This window comes from Oncorhynchus mykiss, chromosome 25 (genome assembly GCF_013265735.2).
Source record: "Oncorhynchus mykiss isolate Arlee chromosome 25, USDA_OmykA_1.1, whole genome shotgun sequence".
NCBI lineage: Eukaryota > Metazoa > Chordata > Actinopteri > Salmoniformes > Salmonidae > Oncorhynchus > Oncorhynchus mykiss.
Genome location: NC_048589.1, coordinates 36,405,408 through 36,427,511, shown reverse-complemented (window position 1 = coordinate 36,427,511; position 22,104 = coordinate 36,405,408). Strand labels below are relative to the sequence as shown.

The 22,104-nt window shown below is 40.4% G+C and overlaps 2 protein-coding genes and 1 long non-coding RNA gene across 11 annotated transcripts in view; 1 reads left to right on the top strand and 2 right to left on the bottom strand.

Moving 5' to 3' along the window:
• LOC110505847 (ensconsin) overlaps positions 1-22,104 on the bottom strand; it is a 448,490-nt gene that overhangs the window by 397,198 nt on the left and 29,188 nt on the right. The gene's annotated exons all lie outside the window — the stretch shown is intronic.
• Positions 23-12,064, top strand: LOC110505851 (MFS-type transporter SLC18B1). The gene is made up of 14 exons (XM_036962630.1): positions 23-295; positions 593-735; positions 3,551-3,646; positions 5,438-5,511; positions 5,736-5,883; positions 7,862-8,018; positions 8,259-8,395; positions 8,600-8,701; positions 10,543-10,634; positions 10,743-10,838; positions 10,987-11,061; positions 11,165-11,258; positions 11,662-11,711; positions 11,856-12,064. Exons 1-14 carry the CDS (start codon positions 256-258, stop codon positions 11,911-11,913), a joined length of 1,362 nt encoding a protein of 453 aa, XP_036818525.1. The 5' UTR covers positions 23-255; the 3' UTR covers positions 11,914-12,064.
• On the bottom strand, positions 12,189-22,001 carry LOC110505849. 9 transcript variants are annotated; one of them, XR_005039532.1, is made up of 13 exons: positions 21,867-22,001; positions 21,281-21,453; positions 20,459-21,133; positions 19,551-19,696; positions 19,316-19,414; positions 18,936-19,048; positions 18,105-18,633; positions 16,291-16,402; positions 15,671-15,729; positions 15,408-15,476; positions 14,950-15,294; positions 14,640-14,719; positions 12,189-14,290 (listed from the first exon to the last, which is right to left on the bottom strand). It is a non-coding gene; the product is annotated as an uncharacterized LOC110505849 (long non-coding RNA). The 9 variants fall into 9 exon arrangements; XR_002470879.2 differs by having other exon boundaries at positions 14,950-15,074; positions 15,203-15,294; positions 18,105-19,414; XR_002470885.2 differs by having other exon boundaries at positions 14,950-15,074; positions 15,203-15,294; positions 15,408-15,473; positions 18,105-19,414.

Sequence of the window (22,104 nt, the reverse complement as noted above, 5' to 3'; positions counted from 1 at the left end):
ACAGAATAGTTGTAATAAATACACACCAGGCCTCCTCCAGACTCGCATTTTGGCGAATCCAGTGCTCTTTCTCCAGTCCTTATTCAAGGGCACGATATTTCTGAGTTGTCCGCTGGCGCCGAAGAGTCATTTATGAATTTAACCGGCCAGATTGTGACACATTTGGTTTCCCTAACTTTATGAAGCAGTATCTAACATTATTCATGTACCAGGCATTTCAGATTTGAATAGCAATCCGGATTAGTAGGATAATCTATGAATGACAATATGGATTCTGATGAAGTTCAACAAACAGGTTGGTGAAATTAAATGAAATTGACGTTTTTCTATGTAATCTAATAAAATATTGTTTCTCAGTTCATCTCAATTGTCTATTTTAAAATGTCTTCAGACTTTGTAGGAGAGTTCAACGAATGAAAGTCCTACCACTACAGATATTAGAAGTTAGCTACAGTTAAGGAATGCACTTGTTGGTTGCCTAAAAACGTTGTTACAGTCTTACTCTGACAGCAAGTATGTCATGTTCTAATTAAAGGATTCCTTGTTTTTTAATGCCCAAATGGTATTTACTGTTTGAGTTTTATTTCTGTAGATGGCAGCACATTAGAAGAAACAACAAGTAGTCCTAATCAAAGGATGACAAGATATCAGATCCTCACATTGACGTCAATCGCATCTGTCAACTTCAGCTCAATGATTTGTTACTCTATACTGGGACCATTCTTCCCCAAAGAGGTATTGTGCAATAGCCTACCAACAATTTTTCTTCCTCATTGCTTATGAAATATTGTTACAGGTTTTGTTTTTTCCCGATTTAAGTTTTGAGTTTTCAAATCAAATCAAAAGTTTTGACTTTTGCGCATATAGCTCGTTAGCACGTAGGGCGCACCGATTGGTGTCTTCTTCCATGGTATATCGGCGATCACACAATTTATTGTGCATCAGCCACCTACTATGCGAGATGGAAAGAGGATGACCGATTGGTGTCACCTCGTTAGTCAGTGTGTGTTACACCTGTGCTGGTTGACATCTCGTTAGTGGGAGTTGTTTCACCTGTGCTGGCCTCGGTGCTTTTTACCAGTGGCTGGCCCAGAAGAAGAAGTGAAGTGAAGAAGGCAGTTAACCCAGTGGTCCTAGGCTGTCATTTAAATAAGAATTTCTTCTTAACTGACTTGCCTGGGTAAATAAAGGTTAAATATATATTTTTTCAATTAAGTGGCCAATGATTTCAAGTCTATATGTAGGTAGTAGGCTCTCTGTACTAGTGATGGCTGTTTAACAGTCTGATGGCCTTGAGATAGAAGCTGTTTTCAGTCTCTCAGTTCCACCTTTTTGGCCTTCCTGTGACATCGGGTGCTGTAGGTGTCTTGGAGCGCAGGTAGTTTGCCCCCTGTGATGCATTGGGCAGACCGCACGACCGTCTGGAGAGCACTGGGGTTGTGGGTGGTACAGTTGCCGTACCAGGCGGTGATACAGCCCAACAGGATGCTCTCAATTGTGCATCTGTAAAAGTTTGTGAGGGTTTTAGGTGACAAGCCACATTTCTTCAGCCTCCTGAGGTTGGAGAGGCGCTATTGCGCCGCCTTCACACTGTCTGTGTGGGTGGACCATTTCAGTTTGTCAGTGACATGTACGCCGAGGGAACTTACAACTTTCCACCTTCTCCACTACTGTCCTGTTGATGTGGATAGGGGGGTGCTCCCTCTGCTGTTTCCTGAAGTCCACGATCATCAGTTGTCTTGAGAGATGTGGAGGGTCAATACCTTTAGTTGGCGCTCCCTATTTGATTTCATTTTGTGCCACCTTTTTTGGTTTGCTTCCTATCTTCACATTTGGTGTGGGGTTTTTCTTTTGTTTGCCTCTTCTTGAGCAAATTTAGTAGGCGTTAATAGCGGGTGTCTTTTAGGTTCCAGTTGTTATTGCTAGTCAACTTGCTGTGGACACCCAGATGAGTGTCTTTCACAATCCCTCCTAAAACCCCTAATGGTTTTGTTTTGGTTGTCAGCAACTCTTTGTTAGTTCCCCCTTCTGTTTGAGTGACAGTTATGGTTTTCTTGCTGGGGAACGTAACAATATACTAAACTGAGAGTTAAAGCGAAATGATGTAGAATCATGATTTATTTATTCAGATTCTAGAATTGAAAAATTAATGTTTAGCAGTACCATAGTAAAGTACACTTAATTTTATTGGTTGGATGTAAGATACCAGTTCAGACTAGATGTCATGACTGACAAGTGGTTGTATTTGTATAATGTGGTGGACACAAGAAAACCCCCAAAGCATACAACAGAAACTCAGTCACACATCAACTCATGCAAACATCAAAGCAGAAACTCGCTCCTGCAGGTTCATGCTCTACGACAGGGCTCTCCAACCCTGTTCCTGGAAAGCTAACCCTCCTGTAGGTTTTTGTCCAACCCCAGTTGTAACTAACCTGATTCAGCTAATTATTAGAATCCGGTGTGCTAGATTAGGGTTGGAGTGAACCTATGGTAGCTCTCCAGGAACAGGGTTGGAAAGCCCTGCTCTACAACATCAGAGTATAACAGAAAGTGGCACAGGTCCTAATCCAGGTACTTATCCTGTCTGGACTACTGTAGCTCTCTGTTGGCTGGGCTCCCTGCTTGTGCCATCAAACCCCTGCAATTTATCCAGAACGCTGCAGCCCGCCTGGTGTTCAACCTTCCTAAGTCACCCCACTCCTCCGCACACTCCACTGGCTTCCAGTCGAAGTTCGTAGCCACTACAAGACTATGGTGTTTGCCTATGGAGTAGCAAGAGGAACTACCTTCAGGCTATGCTCAAAGCCTACACTCCAACCTGAGCTCTCTGTTCTGTCACCTCTGGTCTCTTGGTACTCCCAACCCTATGGGAGGTCAACTCCCACTCAGCCCAGTCAAAGCTCTTTTCTGTCCTGGCACCCCAATGGTGGAATGAGCTTCCCCCTGATGCTAGGCCAGCAAGAGTCCCTGCTCATCTTTTCCGAAAACATCTGAAATCCTACCTCTTCAAAGAGTATCTTAATACCCACCGTCTGGCTAGAAGCTCGTTGCAGATTTTGAAAATCTTTTATTTTTATTTTTGTACTGTTTGCAAAAACAAACATGTATCCTACCCTGTGATGTCACAGAAGTTGTTTTTTTAGGACCTTTATCTTTTTGATCATAGAAATGTGTTGTTTTCACATATGTAGACTGGAGATAATGAATATGAGGTTGACAATTGGTGGATTTGCACTTTTAGGATGATGGTTGATCTAATTGCTAAAGATGATCGTTATGCTTTTGGGAAACTCAACCTGTGAACGTTGCTGACCTAAACAAACACCGAGTCAAGACTGTTATGAAGTCAACTGTTGTGACTGTTTTCCAAAGTATTTTGTGAAGCACATGCCTTCTCTTTCCAAAAGGAAAACAACATCTTGTACACAATCATAACTGAAGCTTTTTCACCAAAGCTTTTTTGGTGTTTTGCAGTATCTGTATGTTTGATATTGTAATTTATTGATAGATACAGGAGCTTTACTGTATGTATATTGTCTCTATACAGGCCGTGAAAAAAGGAGCCAGTCAGACTGTCATTGGCCTTATATTTGGCTGCTATGCTCTGTGTAATCTGATGGGCTCCTTAGTACTGGGTAAATATGTAAGTATTTGGAATAACTAGGCTACAGGGCCTTCGGAAAGTATTCATACCTCCTTCCACGTTGTTACAGCCTGAATTCAAAATAGATTAAATCACCCATCTACACACAATACCCATAATGACAATGTGAAAATGTGTTTTCAGAAATGTTAGCATATATCTCATTTAAATAAGTATTCACACCCTTGTGTCAATACATGTTAGAATCACCTTTAGCAGTGATTACAGCTGTGAGGCCTTCTGAGTAAGTCTCTAATAAGAGCTTTGTGCACCTGGATTGTACAATATTTGCAAATTGTTCATTTTTTTTTAAATTCTTCAAGCTCTGCCAAGTTGGTTGTTGATAATTGTTAAACAGCCATTTTCAAGTCTTTCCATATATTTTCAAGTTGATTTAAGTCAAAACTGTAACTAGGCCACTCAGGAACATTCAATGTGATCTTGGTAAGCAACTCCAGTGTATATTTGATTTTGTGTTTTAGGTTATTGTCCAGCTGAAAGAAGAATTTTCCTCCCAGCACCCCTGATAAATCACAATTTAAAAAATATTAATATAAAAAATATATATTTGCCCAAAACATAAGACTTTATTCAGAACACAAAGGATTTTTGCAGTTTTACTTTAGTGCCTTGTTGCTATCAGGATGCATGTTTTTGTACAGGCTTCATTCTTTTCACTCTGTCATTTAGGTTACTATTGTGGAGTAACTACAATGTCGACCCATCCTTTTCTCTTATAATAGTCATTAAACTCTGTTTTAAAGTCACCATTGGCCTCATGGTGAAACCCCTGAGCGGTTTCCTTCCTCTCCGGCAACTGAGTGAGGAAGGACGCCTGTGTGTTTGTAGTAACTGGGTGTATTGATACACCATCCAAAGTGTAATTATTAACTTCACCATGGCCTCCTGAGTGGTACAGCGGTCTAAGGCACTGCATCAGTGCTTGAGGCATCACTACAGACCCGGGTTTGATCCCAAGCTGTGACCGGGAGTCCCATAGGGTGGCGCACAATTGGCCCAGCTTCATTTGGGTTAGGGGAGGGTTTAGCCGGGGGGTTTTACTTGGCTCATCAAGCTCACATTGGTACGGCTGGGTTCCAGGTTAAACGGGCGGGTGTTAAGAAACGCTGTTTGGCGGGTCATGTTTCAGAAGACTCATGGCTCAACCTTCACCTCTACCGAGCCCGTTGGCGAGTTGCATCGATGAGACAAAATCGCAATTGGATATCATGAAAAAAGGGGGTAATATACAAACAAACAACTTCACCATGCTCAAATACCAACAGGTGCCCATCTTTGCAAGGCATTAGAAAACCTGCCTGGTCTTTGTGGTTGAATCTGTGTTTGTATTCCCTGCTTGACTGCGGCACTTCATGTTAAACACTTATTGCACACATTTCTTTCTGCTGAACTTATTTAGGTTTGCCATAACAAAGGGGTTGAATACTTATTGACTCAAGACATTTCAGCTTTTCATTTTAAAATAATTTGTCAATTTCCACTTTGACGTTATGGGGTATTGTGTTTAGGCCAGAGAGACACATTCTCAATTTTAATCCATTTTAAATTCTGTCTGTAACACAAAATGTGGAATAAGGCAAGGGGTGTGAATACTTTCACCCTGTTCCCTGTGTACTTCTGATTAGCTACCGTAAGGGCTCTGGTCAAAAGTAATGCACTTCATAGGGAACAGGGTGGCATTTGGGAGGCATACTACGTTTAGTCATCAGACTACTCTGCTTTGCAATATGACTTTTCACCCACACAACACGTGCTTATCTCTCCTTTCAGATTGTTCAGATCGGGGCAAAGTTCATGCTAATTTCAGGCTTATTTGTGTCATCAGTGTGCACCATTCTCTTTGGGTGAGTGAGATTTGATAGTGTTCTGCAAGTATCTCATACTGTCTATTGTGATTTAATGGCAGATGACTACTTAAATAAATACGTTAGTTATCCATCAACAGATTCCAGACAAAGTGCTCATGAGAACTTTTTTTTATTTTTTATTAAGTGCCCTCCTACAATTTTTACTCAACATGGACAAATACATATTTTCATCTAATTATTTTCCTGTTCTTGTTTTACAGCTTACTCGACAAAGTTCCTGACGGAGCTACTTTTATTATCCTGTGCTTTATCATAAGGTCTGTTGACGCTGTGGGCTTCAGTGCTGCAATGACCTCTTCTTTTGCAGTTTCAACAAAAGTTTTCCCAAACAATATAGCAACTGTTCTGGTGAGTTTAGTCAGCCAACCCTTGTTTAAGAGTCTGTATGTTACAGTGCCTTGCGAAAGTATTCGGCCCCCTTGAACTTTGCGACCTTTTGCCACATTTCAGGCTTCAAACATAAAGATATAAAACTGTATTTTTTTGTGAAGAATCAACAACAAGTGCGACGCAATCATGAAGTGGAACAACATTTATTGGATATTTCAAACTTTTTTAACAAATCAAAAACTGAAAAATTGGGCGTGCAAAATTATTCAGCCCCTTTACTTTCAGTGCAGCAAACTCTCTCCAGAAGTTCAGTGAGGATCTCTGAATGATCCAATGTTGACCTAAATGACTAATGATGATATATACAATCCACCTGTGTGTAATCAAGTCTCCGTATAAATGCACCTGCACTGTGATAGTCTCAGAGGTCCGTTAAAAGCGCAGAGAGCATCATGAAGAACAAGGAACACACCAGGCAGGTCCGAGATACTGTTGTGAAGAAGTTTAAAGCCGGATTTGGATACAAAAAGATTTCCCAAGCTTTAAACATCCCAAGGAGCACTCTGCAAGTGATAATATTGAAATGGAAGGAGTATCAGACCACTGCAAATCTACCAAGACCTGGCCGTCCCTCTAAACTTTCAGCTCATACAAGGAGAAGACTGATCAGAGATGCAGCCAAGAGGCCCATGATCACTCTGGATGAACTGCAGAGATCTACAGCTGAGGTGGGAGACTCTGTCCATAGGACAACAATCAGTCGTATATTGCACAAATCTGGCCTTTATGGAAGAGTGGCAAGAAGAAAGCCATTTCTTAAAGATATCCATAAAAAGTGTTGTTTAAAGTTTGCCACAAGCCACCTGGGAGACACACCAAACATGTGGAAGAAGGTGCTCTGGTCAGATGAAACCAAAATTGAACTTTTTGGCAACAATGCAAAACGTTATGTTTAGCGTAAAAGCAACACAGCTCATCACCCTGAACACACCATCCCCACTGTCAAACATGGTGGTGGCAGCATCATGGTTTGGGCCTGCTTTTCTTCAGCAGGGACAGGGAAGATGGTTAAAATTGATGGGAAGATGGATGGAGCCAAATACAGGACCATTCTGGAAGAAAACCTGATGGAGTCTGCAAAAGACCTGAGACTGGGACGGAGATTTGTCTTCCAACAAGACAATGATCCAAAACATAAAGCAAAATCTACAATGGAATGGTTCAAAAATAAACATATCCAGGTGTTAGAATGGCCAAGTCAAATTCCAGACCTGAATCTGTGGAAAGAACTGAAAACTGCTGTTCACAAATGCTCTCCATCCAACCTCACTGAGCTCGAGCTGTTTTGCAAGGAGGAATGGGGAAAAAATGTCAGTCTCTCGATGTGCAAAACTGATAGAGACATACCCCAAGCGACTTACAGCTGTAATCGCAGCAAAAGGTGGCGCTACAAAGTATTAACTTAAGGGGGCTGAATACCTTTGCACGCCCAATTTTTCAGTTTTTGATTTGTTAAAAAAGTTTGAAATATCCAATAAATGTCGTTCCACTTCATGATTGTGTCCCACTTGTTGTTGATTCTTCACAAAAAAATACAGTTTTATATCTTTATGTTTGAAGCCTGAAATGTGGCAAAAGGTCGCAAAGTTCAAGGGGGACGAATACTTTCGCAAGGCACTGTTTATGGTGGAATTAAATCATCATCATCATACATCATGTTCAAACACGAAGGCATTATGGTTAAGGTTAAAATGTTTTGTATCCCAAGAGTTTGGCACCATTCGTCTGTCTGAAAGCATCCTTAGCGTTGTAATTAGTTCCTCTATTTGGTCATAATAATAATATGATGATGATTCTATTGTATTTGGAACTGTAACCCAAACAAACAACAACATTTTAAGGCAGGTCCTTCTACTTTGTAAATATAAGCCTGTGGGTACGAGGTAAAACTGAATGTGCACATTTACTTAGTTGAATGTTGTGTTTGTCTTCTTAGGGTAGTCTGGAGATCTTTACAGGGCTGGGTCTTATACTGGGACCACCAATAGGTGGATGGCTGTATCAGTCGTTTGGATACGAATTTCCTTTCATGGCTCTGGGATGCTTCCTATTTCTCATGGTCCCCTTCAACATGTACATCTTACCAAGCTTTGGTAACGGTTTATTATTGGTTTATGAACTTTTAACTAATAGTTAGCTGTCTATAATGTATTTCTAAATACCTATGTCCCCCACTTTTAAAGAAAAGTCGTGTGAAGTTTTACCTAAATGTTTAAGATATCTGAGTCTAAAAGATATGTGTTGAGACCAAATGTTTTCTCTTTGTTATTATGAAATGATTCCTGTGATGATATTTCTTGTTATTATATTATTCTGCTTGTTTCTCTGTTCAGATGCTGATCCTAGCAAGGACTCTTTCTTCAGGCTGTTCACGCGTCTGAAGATAGTCCTCATATGCTTTGCCATATTCACCCTGAGTTCTGGACTCGGCTTTCTAGATGCGACCTTGTCCATATATGCCATTGATACGGTAAAGCAAAGCATGCGCAAGGGTTGAGGTGAATTCCATTTGTTTACTTCCTAAATTGACTGAACTGAAATAGAATTTACCCCAACCCTGGTATACTTGAAAACCTCATATTTGAGAATGTATTTGTCACGTTTCAAAATACGATTATGTCCAGTAGGATGGACCTCGGTAACTTAATGTTTCTGTTTTTGATTCTCCATGTAGTTTAACCTGTCTCCAGGCTATGTGGGTCTTCTCTTGCTTGGTCTGTCGTTGCCTTACTGTCTAGCCTCACCTCTGCTTGGTATCGTCAGTGACAGGTTTCCTGTGAGTACAGTTAACCCAACACTACACCACTATAATATACTAAAAATACACTACATTGTTGGTTAAGGGCTTGTAAGTAAGCATTCCTGTTTTCAGCACAAGTGACAAATAAAATTTGATTTGATTTACACTATACAACATTATACTATACAAATAAAATGTATTTATATAGCCCTTCTTATATCAGCTGATATCTCAAAGTGCTATACAGAAACCCAGCCTAAAACCCCAACAGCAAGCAATGCAGGTGTAGAAGCACGGTGGCTAGGAAAAACCAGGCTATGAGGGGTGGCCAGTCCTCTTCTGGCTGTGCCGGGTGGAGATTATAACAGAACATGGCCAAGATGTTAAAATGTTCATAGATGACCAGTAGGGTCAAATAATAATAATAATAATCAATGGTAATATACAATACTATGCTACACTACGCAACACTATAAAACACTACAGTATAGCAAGACTGTGCTATACTATACACCACTACACAACACACTATACAACATACTATGCACTATACAATACTATAATATGAAACGCTCTACAATACTACAATACAATACTACACAACAATATACACTACTATACTATAAACCCCAATACCGGTGTTTGGAGGATATATTGGCACAGGTGTTGTTTGGCCCGAGAAGCCGGTGTTTGGAGGATATATTGGCACAGGTGTTGTTTGGCCTGAGAAGTCCAGTACCGGGAAACCGTGCCAACAAATCCTCAACACCGACTTGGCATTATCACTTTTATTCAACTGGTTACCAGCATATTCAAATAATGATTGACATATTTTAATTAAATGTTATTTTGATGAATTTATTCACACTATTTCATCCTTCCACAAGATATAGTCCCGACACAAATCTAGGGTTGCTACCCAAGCTGGCTGGTCATTCGTTCTATCGGTTCGGTTGCCAGAGACCCGACCCTGTCGTTCAGTCTTTTTGTTCTGTATCTATGGTTCATTCTAAATGTTTTATTGCCATACTGGCTGGCAACGTTCTTATCCCTTGCATGCTAGCTAGCCAACTAGGGCTAACTTAGTCACGTCAAACACTGCAGTCAGAATAACAGCAATGTAGCTGCATTTGCATTTAAGCGGTTTTCTAGTGACATTTATTTGGATACATCCATAATAATGACCTAATGAGGTGCGATTTCGCCCGGCATAGAAAATGTGCTCTCTCATTAGGACGCTGTTGTTCAGAGGAGCTATCCAACAACACAGCTAACACAAACACTTCAAACTGAAGCTAGAAAAACTGCAAACTAGCTGCACTTCGTTTGGTTTGACCTTTTTTTCAATTGACATTTCTTTATTTATATCCAAAAATATTAGGCCAGCTGATTCATTTAGACTGGCTGAGAAACCCTGCCTGCCTGTCTGTCTCGTCCCGACACGTTCATTACTATGGTACAGCTGGAGATCAAATTTGAATATTGAAACAATGTTGGAGAACTAGACCGCAAGGTTTATACAAATCTCCTGTTAAACTAAAAGTTAGTCTAAAAGAAATGTGAGATAATGTCTAGATGCTTTTTATAGTTGAGATCAAGTTTATAAATTGCCTGGCTGGGCTGATGAGACAGTGGATTACACAGTCAGATGGAACAGAGTAAATAGGCATTTTAACATAATAGATTTAGCCGGTGGTAACTTCTGGAATAGACACTGGCTCGAATGTGGTTTTAACCAATCAGCATTCAGGATTAGACCCACCCGTTGTATAATATACTATATTCAACACCAACCAATACCAGTGGTGTATTGTAGTCACAACTTCTCTATTATACATATACAATACTGTGATTTTACCTTCTGGTTGTGTTTGCAGTCCACAAGGCCGTGGTTCATGGTGCTAGGAGGCTTGTTTACAGCAACTGGCTTCTGGTTCTTAGGTCCTGTCCCCATTCTGCAGATAAAGAGGTCAGCATCTGTTATTATCAGTGTGAAATGTACTACGTGTTTACTACTATTACTACTAACAAGAAGCCAATATGATACAAGAATGACACTTTTTTTTTTTGTCTCTAGTCAGCTGTGGCTGGTGGTTTTCATGCTGGGTATCATAGGATTCTCTCTTAGCATGACTGCCATCCCTACCTTCCCTGAAATACTAGACTGTGCATAGTGAGTTGACCATTTACATACACCATGGCACTTGCATACATATACAAATATACTCTATTTACAATGTCCATTTTCTCTTAGAAAAACATATCATCATCATGCACGAGGTACAGAATCCAAAATAATATTGCTAATTTTCCAATGGCAGTGAAAATGGATTTGAGGAGGGGCTGAGCACTCTGGGACTGGTGTCTGGATTGTTTGGAGCAGTGTGGTCCTTTGGGTGTGTACTTGCAGTCTTTGTTATATTAAGTCTCTGAGGCACAAGTTGAGAGTTGCAGTTCGGAGATATGAATTCTTAACAAAGGTGTGTTTTATTTGTTCAGGATGTTTTGTGGTCCAACGCTCGGTGGCTTCATCACACAACAGCTGAGCTTTGAGTGGGCTGCTTCTGTTCAAGGAGGCCTGACCTTTCTAGCCGTATGTATTGTAATAATAAATGTATTTTATATAGTGCTTTTCATTACAACAAGAATCTCAGACACTTTAAAAAACAGATACAGCAGACATTTGGTTCTGGCAGTTCTTGGACCATGGTCTCCCACAGCTTCAGATGAATAGGTGAGGCAGTTCAGAAGGGCAGATTGGACATTTATGAATCCCATTGGGCACACTTCAATACTGTCAGTCCTGCCTCGACACTCCTGACTGCGGTCTCCTGACCCCTAGAAATGGGGAACTCAAATGTCTTTGCTAAATTGCTCACGTGGACATCAACACATTATTTCTGCTAGTCAGTAAGATTGCGGTCACATGGATAAAAAATAATTTATTTTATTTTTTAATGTGCTGTCTGAATATGACTGTTTCCTCTTCTTCTCAGGCTTTTTTTCTTGGTGTATATTTTCTCTGTCAAAGAACACGACAAGAAAGGTAATGATTCCATTATAGATTTAGTTTTTTTTACATAAACAAGTAAAACATTTTATGTTGAGAGAGCCATTTGAAAAGAGTAACAGGTTTGGAGAAATTGATATTTGTGCCTGAATTAGCTTTTTTTTTTGTTGGGATCTGAAGGTCTTCTCAAATCCAGACGAAAAGACCTTCCGATGAAGCTACCCATCTTCTGACCTGAACAACGATCATCTACCAGGAACAATTTATATTTTCTGCTATGAGAAACTGGTCAAATTAAGATCCTACACCTGTATATGTACATCGGTGCTAAACGTGGAATGTAACTTGTATTAAAATATACAACTAAGAGGATGATGCTACCTACACAAGTTATAATTTGTTGTCATAGCATTAGCAATCATAACAGAAGCAGTTCAGTTTGCATTATGCCAATACCATATAAGACCTGTGTATATAATTACTTGAACTGTCAAGGACCTCAACAAGCCGTGGTAAAGCTTTGGAACTATTTTAATTAGTTTGTTAAAAGTCATTTTAACACACCATGTACTTCGGAACAGGAATGTTTCACAAAATAATGTTTACTTGACGATAATCAAATGGCATTTATACATATCAGTTGGCCATGTTAAATATGCACCCATTGAAATCCAGTACTATGTAAATGCCCCTCATTCTCCAATCTTCACAGCACCTGACATGGGTTATGTCTGAATAGTTAACCTCCTTTATGGCTATGTAGATTGACCAATGACCATATCAGTGACGGCAATAAAATAAAATAATATATATTTTCAAATGGACCAATCAAGCAAGTATTTTATGTCCATTTATTAAGTGATATAAAATGCAGTTCATTCAAGGACACTAATATTTGAATATATGTAACTAATGTAAGCCTAGTCCTTTTACAGTCTGAGTTACTTCTCAGTTGTAGTTACATGCCAACTATTTCCAAATATCATTGCTTTTGGAAGAGAATGTTTCACAAAATAATTTTTTACTTGACAACTCAAAGGGTGTATATACACACAGTATCTGGTATGTAAATATGTACCGATATTGAAATGCAGTACTATGTAAATGCCTCTCATTCGCCAATCTCTGCGACATGGATGATGTCTAAACAGTGAGGTCAGAACTCCATGTATGGAGTGATTTCAGTGCCAACAAATTGTATTTGATAATTTTGTATTCTATAATTTTGAATTCAATATTTTTTTTATTTGTAATGCACAAATGTAATCATTCATAAAGGGCCCGATTTCCGATATTACGCCCTTCAAATCCACTTCTCAGTAGTTGATATTCAGGCTTACTTCATGAAGATGGTAAAAGGCTTTGCAGGAGTGGTTCCCTTGAGTGTGCTGAATAAATGTAATTCAACTGCTGAAAAAGTTCCCACTTGCTGGCCAACAGATTTTTGGTGGAATTTACATTCAAAAGGGTTTTCAGTACATTTTATCTTAAGCCTTCCATTTAAATATGGTGTACCTTTTGAATTAGAATTGTGGACAGACTATAGAGTACATGGATGAAATAATGCCATCTACAGTGCATTCGGACCCCTTCCACATTTTATGTTACAGCTTTACTCTAAAATTGATTCAATTGTTGTTTTTTTTCCCCTCATCAATACCCCATAATGAAACAGAATTGTATACATTTTTGCAAATGTATTAAAAATACAAAACTGAAATAACATTTACATAAGTATTCAGACCCTTTACTCAGTACTTTGTTGAAGAACCTTTGACAACGATTACACCCTAGAGTCTAGAGTCTTCTTGTGTTTGATGCTACAAGCTTGGAACAACACATGTATTTGGGGAATTTCTCCCATTCTCTGCAGATCCTGTCAAGCTCTGTCGGGTTGGATGGGGAGCATCGCTGCACAGCTGTTTTCAGGTCTCTCCCGAGTTGTTCGATCTGGTTCAAGTCCAAGCTCTGGCTGGGCCACTCAAGGACATTCCACAAATACAGGTGTGTGGCAAGCTTGTAGCATCACACCCAAGAAGACTGGAGGATGTAATCACTGCCAAAGGTGCTTCAACAAAGTACTGAGTAAAATACTTATGTAAATGTTATATTTCAGTTGATCATTTTTAAAAACCTGTTTTTGCTTTGTCATTATGGGGTATCGCGTGTAGATTCACGAGGGGAAATAAACGATTTAATACATTTTAGAATAAGGCTGTAAAGTAACAAAATGGGCAAAAAGTCAACGGGTCTGAATACTTTTCCGAGGGCACTGTATACAGACATTTAAAACATATTAGTGAAAAAAGCAATACGTTTAAGCTTTTACAGGATAGTTTCCTTATAAACATACTTGTTATCTTCTGTTCAACGAGGAATTTAGCGTTAAACTCTTTACTCTTAGTGTACTCTTAACCATAGATCCATGGGTCTAGGTATCAGGCTCGAAGGCACTATTGGACTGTCCTCTCCTGGGACTGGGGGTCAGTGGTTTGCTGTCTGCAGCCTTGGTTTTTCTCTTGGTAGATGATGATTCTGGGACATCAGGGTCAGAGGATGTGGCTGGTGGTGGGGATGACGGAGCTTTGAACTTCTTCTTTGTTTTCTCCTTCACTCTTTTAGATACACAGAAAACAGCCAAAAATGTTGAAAGTGATTGAACAATTACTAAAACCATTTACGCTATGTGTTTAATCTTAATTATCTAGACTAACAAGTTATGTATCTACTGTAACATACTAAGCTATAACGTGTCTAGTAAGTACATTTTCCTCCCATTTTCTCACTATGTGGTTAGAAGATGTGTGCACAATACACTTAAACAACAGGATATCAGTAGGACTGCTGTGACCTATGAGGACTGTTGCTGTGAGGAAGAGGACTGTTGCTGTGAGGGAGAGGTCTGTGAGGAAGAGGGCTGTGGCTGTGAGGAAGAGGGCTGTGGCTGTGAGGAAGAGGACTTACCTGGTGGCAGCAGGCTGCTCAGGGTCTGTGTCCAGCTCAGAAATTAACTTGAGTTCTCCAGAGACAACGGAAACAGACACCTGTGAGTGCAGGGACAGGAAATAAGAAGAGAGGGGACAAGGAAATGATTAGTCCAGTAATTCATGTAACCTTTGTTACCTGATGGAGAGGAACGAGACAACACACAGAAGTGAGGACTGTATTGGGGGAGGGGATGTCTGGGTAAAAAATAATCACCTTGCTACATCACAACCAGGAGACCAGCTACATCACACAACGATCGCTGAAACAGAACCCACTGTCTCCTTACCTTGGTAGGCGTCAACCTCTCATCTGATTGGTCAGTCCGTTCAGACAGAGGGACTGATAGGTCAGTCCATTCAGACAGGGCAGACTGGGCCTCTAGGGCACGAGACAGCTCCTCGTTGTAATCCCCTGGGATTGTGAGATAAAAAAGTGTCTGCTGAGTGCACATACTTTTTTAATGTAGAACAGATATATCACTCTACTTGCGCTCTTCCACAACATAGGTAGCTGGGAGGTATCCATGATGTCCAAACCACCTGTTGCCTTTGTAGAGCACACGGATGGAGTCACCACACGGTACAGTTAACTCATCTGACGGGTGGGCACTGTAGTCATACAAAGAGAAAACCTGACAGAGAGAGAACAATTTAAAAGGATTTAAGAATTATTGACCACGGTGGTAAATTTGTCATATTTCATTTTTGGGCACAGTATGTTCTTGTAATGAAAACATAAATTTACCGTTTGATGAACTGGTACCAAAGAATCTGCTTCTACTCTATTGGCTGTAGACAGATGATCAGATAACTTCTGAAGGAAGAAAGGGAGCGTTTTATAGACTTCAATTACATAATAAACTTAATGAATTACTGTCTCTTTCAAATAGATGAATACATATTCAGTCCACAAGACTACAATGAAGTTACCCAATAAAATACACATGAAAGGAATCAAAGAGAAAAGCATGAATGGCTGCCAAATACAACATTATAATAATGCCTTACGTTCTGTAGCCTGCGAGATGAAGCTCTTCCTAGACGCTCGCCCACTGCGGTGAAACTAGCTGCAAACAAGAGAAGAAAAAGTGAAAAAAGTCATGCCATACTAGTATATTTAATCTAAGATAAAACTCAAAGCATACATAAATCGTAGAGGTGTGAACACCTACGGCTACAGACACAGGTGAAGACAAGGAGAGGCCCATCTTGGTCTTTATGTACAGTGAACATGCTGCTCTGTAAGGTCCTTAACAGGTCTAGTGAGTCTGGAAATGTTCCGTTTTGTTCATTCTTCCCCTTGTTGTTGGAATGTCTGGCCAAAGCTCTCATTCTGCAAGAATGGGTCTTAAGCTCATTTGGTTAAACTGACCCCAATTGTTACAAATTATTGACGACACAGTAGTTCACAGAGCTGCTTAGATTCAATAGACCTGTAGCAGTATAATCTGTCTCTTCCGCTTCATCTGCATTGACATGGAAACACTTGACAGTTGAAAACAATATTGTGGAAGCTCCTCTTTCGGCTGGCTTCCACCTGTTCAGTACATTCAGATCAAGAATCAGTGCAATGGAGGTGAGGAGTGGACAGATCTTTTTAGAGAAAGGGCCTGTCTGGAGCCACTCACGGTTCTGGGAGGTTGACTGGGGGATGAACTGAGCTCCAAGGGAACCAACCAGCTGCAGTTTGTAATGTGGTGGCAGGAGGGACGGAGAAGGCAGGATCGAGTTCAGGTCCATCTGGGAGAATAAAAATAAGAATAATTTATTGTCCATTTCCTTGTAATATATTTCATAAAACATCAAAATGCACCACTGAACAAATTCTGTTTGGTGTAAATGCATGAAGTGTGGTGTCAACATACACTATATGACCAAGAGTATGTGGACACCTGCTCGTCGAACATCTCATTCCAAAATCCCTAATGTACACGGCCTCTTGCTCAGTTGTGCACCGTGGCCTCCCACTTCTCTTTCTATTCTGGTTAGAGCCAGTATGCGCTGTACTGTGAAGGGAGTAGTACACAGCGCTATACGAGATCTTCAGTTTCTTGGCAAATTCTCGCATGGAATAGCCTTCATTTCTCAGAACAAGAATAGACTGAGGAGTTTCTGAAGAAAGTGCTTTGTTTCTGGCCATTTTGAGCCTGTCATCGAACCCACAAATGCTGACGCTCCAGATACTGAACTAGTCTAAAGAAGGCCAGTTTTATTGCTTCTATTGTCAGAACAACAGTTTTCAGCTGTGCTAACATCATTTCAAAAGGGTTTTCTAATGATCAATTAGCCTAATGATCAATAAACTTGGATTAGCTAACACAACGTGCCACTGGAACACAGGAGTGATGGTTGCTGATAATGGGCCTCTGTACGCCTATGTAGATATTTAATTAAGAAATCATCCGTTTCCCCGGGTGGCGCAGTGGTCTAGGGCACTGCATCGCAGTGTTAGCTGTGCCACTAGAGACTCTGGGTTCGTGCCCAGGCCCTGTCGCCCCACGACCGGGAGGTCGTATAGCATGTTATTCACCCTCGACCTTTCGACCTTAATCTCTCCCGAGCCCGTACGGAAGTTGTAGCGATGAGACAAGATAGTAGCTACTAACAATTGGATACCATAAAATTGTGCAGAAAAGGGGTTAAAATTAAAACAAAAAAAAGATAATTTGTTTCCAGCTACAATAGTAATTTACAACATTAACAATGTCTGTATTTCTGATCAATTTGATGCTATTTTCAATGGAAAAAAATGTGCTTTTCTTTCAAAAACATTTCAAAGTGATCTCAAAAATTTGAACGGTAAGTGTTGGAATCATGTAGTAACCAAAAAAGTGTTAAACAAATCAAAATATATTTTATATTCTTCAAAGTTCCCACTCTTTGCCTTGATGACGGCTTTACACACTCTTGGCATTCTCTCAACCAGCTTCGTGAGGTAGTCACCTGGAATGCATTTCAATTAACAGGTGTTCCTTGTTAAAAGCTCATTTGTGGAATGTCTTAATGCGTTTGAGCCAATCAGTTGTGTTGCGACAAGGTAGGGATGGTATACAGAAGATAGCCCTATTTGGGCTTTATTTTGATTCATTATTCACTGTATATTTATTCCTTGTCCTTTTTATTTTACATCTTTGTGTTGTTGGAAAATGATTCATTAGCATTTCACTGCTAATCTACACCTGTTGTCTACGAAGCAGGTGACAAAAAACTTTTATTTTACATCTTTGTGTTGTTGGAAAAGGATTCATTAGCATTTCACTGCTAATCTACACCTGGTGTCTACGAAGCAGGCGACAAAAACCTTTTATTTTATTTGCAGTGCACAAACACCCCCTAGAGGAGGTATGTGGATATGACATCAAGCCATTATATAGTGACAACACATACACAAATACCCTAAAATGTAAATATCCTATGCATCAGCGTAATCAAGGTTCCACACCTCTCTTTCCCAGGCAGGGTGTTTTTAAGGTGCCGTCAGGAGGTAGACAGCAGACTCCGGTCGTCTCTGGACCAGCAGAGATCTGGTAGCCATTGAAGGCAGCCAACACCTTTTCTGAAGGAATCAAAAAACAAAAAAACTATTAGATGCTACTTCAATAATACCGCTAATACACAGAAATCTCATCATCAGCCCTTCAATGGGAAAATGCACTTTGCAGCAAAACACTTGACGGATATCGCAGAAGTAACTAAGGAGGGCAGGTTTTTGCAGGTGGTCAATTCGGCTTTGGATCACAAGAATAACAAGAATAACAAGAAGTAAAGTAAAGTAGATTGGCACGTCTATCTAAATACAGAAGGCAGTAGAGTAGGGTGAGGGTTAGAGAGAGATCTGATGAGTGGTTAAAAGCTTCTCTGTCAGCACATGCAGCAGCCGGCCTCCTGCCGTTGTGGGAGAAGCACACGGTAAAACAACCCATCTGACCACCACGGAACGACAGCATGGGCTTATTGGGGATCCGGCACACCTACAACACATATACAACACATATACAACTTCATCAAATAACACAACTGAAGACAATTTAATGGCATTTTCTGGCAAACACACAACCACCACAGAAAATGGTGTCAATGTTGTCTCAAAGTTGTGTTTCTCAACGTATCATCACGACTTGAGGAGAACTATTGGACAACACTTGAGCTGGGAAGCAGTTGGATACTGTTAGATACTAAAACAAAGAACAGTGATAGAACATGGTAGAACATGATGGTAGAACATGATGGTAGAACATGATGATAGAACATGATGATAGAACATGATGCTTACAACAGAGATTCCCCTCCAGCGAAGGAGCACAGGTTGTGTGTCGTTTCTCCTGGTGATCTCACTCTGCAGCTCGGACCAAACCACAGCTCACTCCTTGGCATACAGAAAAGGACCTGCCGATTGATAAAGATTGGATTTCTTCTTCTTCTACTTCTACTTCTACTTCTTCTACTACTACTACTACTACTACTACTACTACTACTACTACTACTACTACTACTACTACTACTACTACTACTACTACTACTACTACTACTACTACTACTACTACTACTACTACTACTACTAGTACATGATCGGGTAGTTTAAGGCCTTTTGCAGTGATGTAAAGGGGGGATGTGTATCTGTTACGGGGGGTATCTCCTCCAGCAGTCTACCACCTCCATGGTCTTGTCTCGTCTCTTGCTCCGAGGAGGAGGACAGAACAGCTGTGGATGCAGTTTACTGTCGATACGCCGCACTCAGTTAGTACCCACAACCTGCAGGGAACGGTGGTGTAGAAACAGATAATGCAGGTTGTATGACCCGGTGAATGTTTACAGCGTAGCCACATTATTCCTAACGGTTCATAATGCAGGTTTTATGACCCGGTGAATGTTTTCTCTTTTCACCCACCTTGTTTTATTCTCTTATTTTTTTTGCCTTTGGATTTTAAAGATTCTACTCCATCCTCCTCGGCGTGGCTCTCTTGACTCTTCTCCTTGGATCTCATCCTCTCAGTGATGTCCTCGGACTGGCAATTCTGCAGATCTTCTACCATACTGTAGAGTGAAACAGAATAGATTATCATCTTTCTTTTCCATGGTATTAGTTTCAACTTTCAAGTTTTAATGTCACATGCACAAATGCCTTTCTTGCTAACTAAAAACCCAACAATGCAATAGCCAGTCATTTAGGCCTATAGCCTGGTCCCAGATCTGTTTGTGCTGTATAGTCAACTCGTATGGACATTGTCGTGCCAAAAATATGACCATAAGGGTTGATCATAAGGTTTTGCTAAGATAGCACAAACATATCTGGGACTATGCTAGGTCTTTTACAGCAGGAGATCTCAAAGTGGTACATTTTTATTTCTTACATATATCATTTTTATGAATATTACTAATAACAACAGATTCAACACATTTTGGCCAAAGGGATCTGTGGAATAAGTTTATAGTGTGTGATACAATAAAATGTATTATTATTATTATTAATTTACAATTAATATGTTATTAACCCTGGGCTACATGGGCCTGGGATGCTCACAAGGATATTGGTATCCACAGTACCAATTATTATAAATGGATTGTAAATTAAGCTTTAAAATTGCAGTTCTCTCTGCCTCACGGAAAAAGTTGTAGAATTGCATGTTATTAGCGTTAAAGCTGCAACAACAAAAACATCTATCTGCCCCATGACAAAATGTGTAGAATTACAGGAAATTAGCTTGAAAACCGCTACATTTTCCCTGATGTCCCTGATGAATATTCTATCACAAAAGTTGTCCCCGTCCCCAAAAAGGTTGAGAATACCTGACTTACTGCTTCCTTACAGGTTCATGCAAACCTCACTGGAGTTCTGAAAGTTCATCCTGCAAGACTTCTACACACCTCGTCTCCCTCGCAGAATCCAATGACGACCTCAGCTTGTTCTATTTCTTCTTTGCACCTTCATTGTTTAATGTTACTGCTTCCTGAGGAGCAGCGTTGGTCTTGTCCGTTGTTGACTTCTTGTGTACAGTCTTCTTCACGGTGGCCCTCTCCACTTCCTGTGCCATCTGCTACCGGTACTCATGGAGTAACTCATCCTTGCCCACTCTGGGCCCCAGACACCTCCTCCTCTCCTCTTCCCTTTGTTATTCTTTCTCCTATGTATATTCCCAGGACCTTCTGACTCCAAGGAGGCCTTGGATTTGGCTGTTTTGGCATTTCCTGCATTATTGTCAGTCTGGTCGATCTAAGTGTTATAAGTGTCCTCCTGCTGCACTGAGGCTGGAGGCAGCTCCCTCCACTCTTCCTCTTTCCTTTGGTTGGCTGCTCCTTCTCCTAGTCCTGGTTCCCGTTGTTGTTGTTGACCTTCTCTGCTAACTCCCTCTCCCTGAGCTTGTTCTTGGTGAAACAAGGGCTGCCCTGGTCAGGGTCATAAGTGTTCTGGAGGATAGTCTCATTGTCCTCTGTGTCTTTCACAAGGTCAAGGTTATGTTTCAAAGTCTGGAGCTGAAAGATAGGAGTGGGGATGCAAAAGTGAGAACAGGATTTATGTGCATGGACGTTAATTCACAGGGACCATGCACAACAAATATTGTAGGCTACAACATTATCAAACTCAAAGTGATTTCAGCCCCCAAGCCTTCTTGATCTGACCTGTTCCAACTTGCCACAAAACTCTCCTGCTCTGGCTGAGCGGGACTCTTCTTCTCTGAATGTAGCCAGGTCAGTGTATATCTTAAAAACCTCATCAAGGCTTCACTCTCTCCGGCTGGCATTCGGAAGTGACACTCATTCTGCTTGCAAAGGGCCCAAGTGAGTTTTTCCTCCTGAAAAATGCAAGGCAGCGGATTAATCAGATACATTCATGTGGTAGTTACTGTAATACATTAGCTAACATGTTATGGGTCTGATTGCAAGCAACGGAAGGTTTCTAACTTTGTATTTGACCAGCCTGCAACCTGCCTAGCCAGTCCATCTTGACCACATTGGGTAGGCCTACTCAACTGATGAAAGACAAACATAGATAGCTAGCTAGTTATCATCTTTGCAAGAAGCTGTAGCTAGCTGACCGTTACAGTATAGTTAAAGTTAGCTAGCTGATAACGTTAGCTAATCAGCTAAATGAATCTGGCTAGCTACAAGGGTCACCACAATGATGCCAAGCTTAACAGTGTCTTGCAATATTGTTTATTTAAGTGAATGGACATGCAAACTAACATCGACAACCTGTAAAACATACCATTGACCACCATACGTGAGTAAATGACAGTGATTGTGATCCCCGACACCGTTGCGAAAAAAATCTTGTGGATGACGTTTCATTTATGGTCTTTGATTTGATTTCACCATTTTTTTTTTTAAAGGTGTACAATGTCACTTTTTTTCAGATATCATTTTTCCCTGGAGATTATATTTGAAAATGTATCCAAGACATTGCACATATGTTTTTAGTTTTGTTGTGCAATAAACAAAAACAT

Coding starts and splice junctions, on each gene's coding strand:
- LOC110505851 (XM_036962630.1), top strand. CDS start 256: ATGAATGACAATATGGATTCTGATGAAGTTCAACAAACAG. Junction 5,512..5,735: donor GTGTGCACCATTCTCTTTGG/GTGAGTGAGATT, acceptor CTTGTTTTACAG/CTTACTCGACAAAGTTCCTG. Junction 8,702..10,542: donor TCGTCAGTGACAGGTTTCCT/GTGAGTACAGTT, acceptor TTGTGTTTGCAG/TCCACAAGGCCGTGGTTCAT.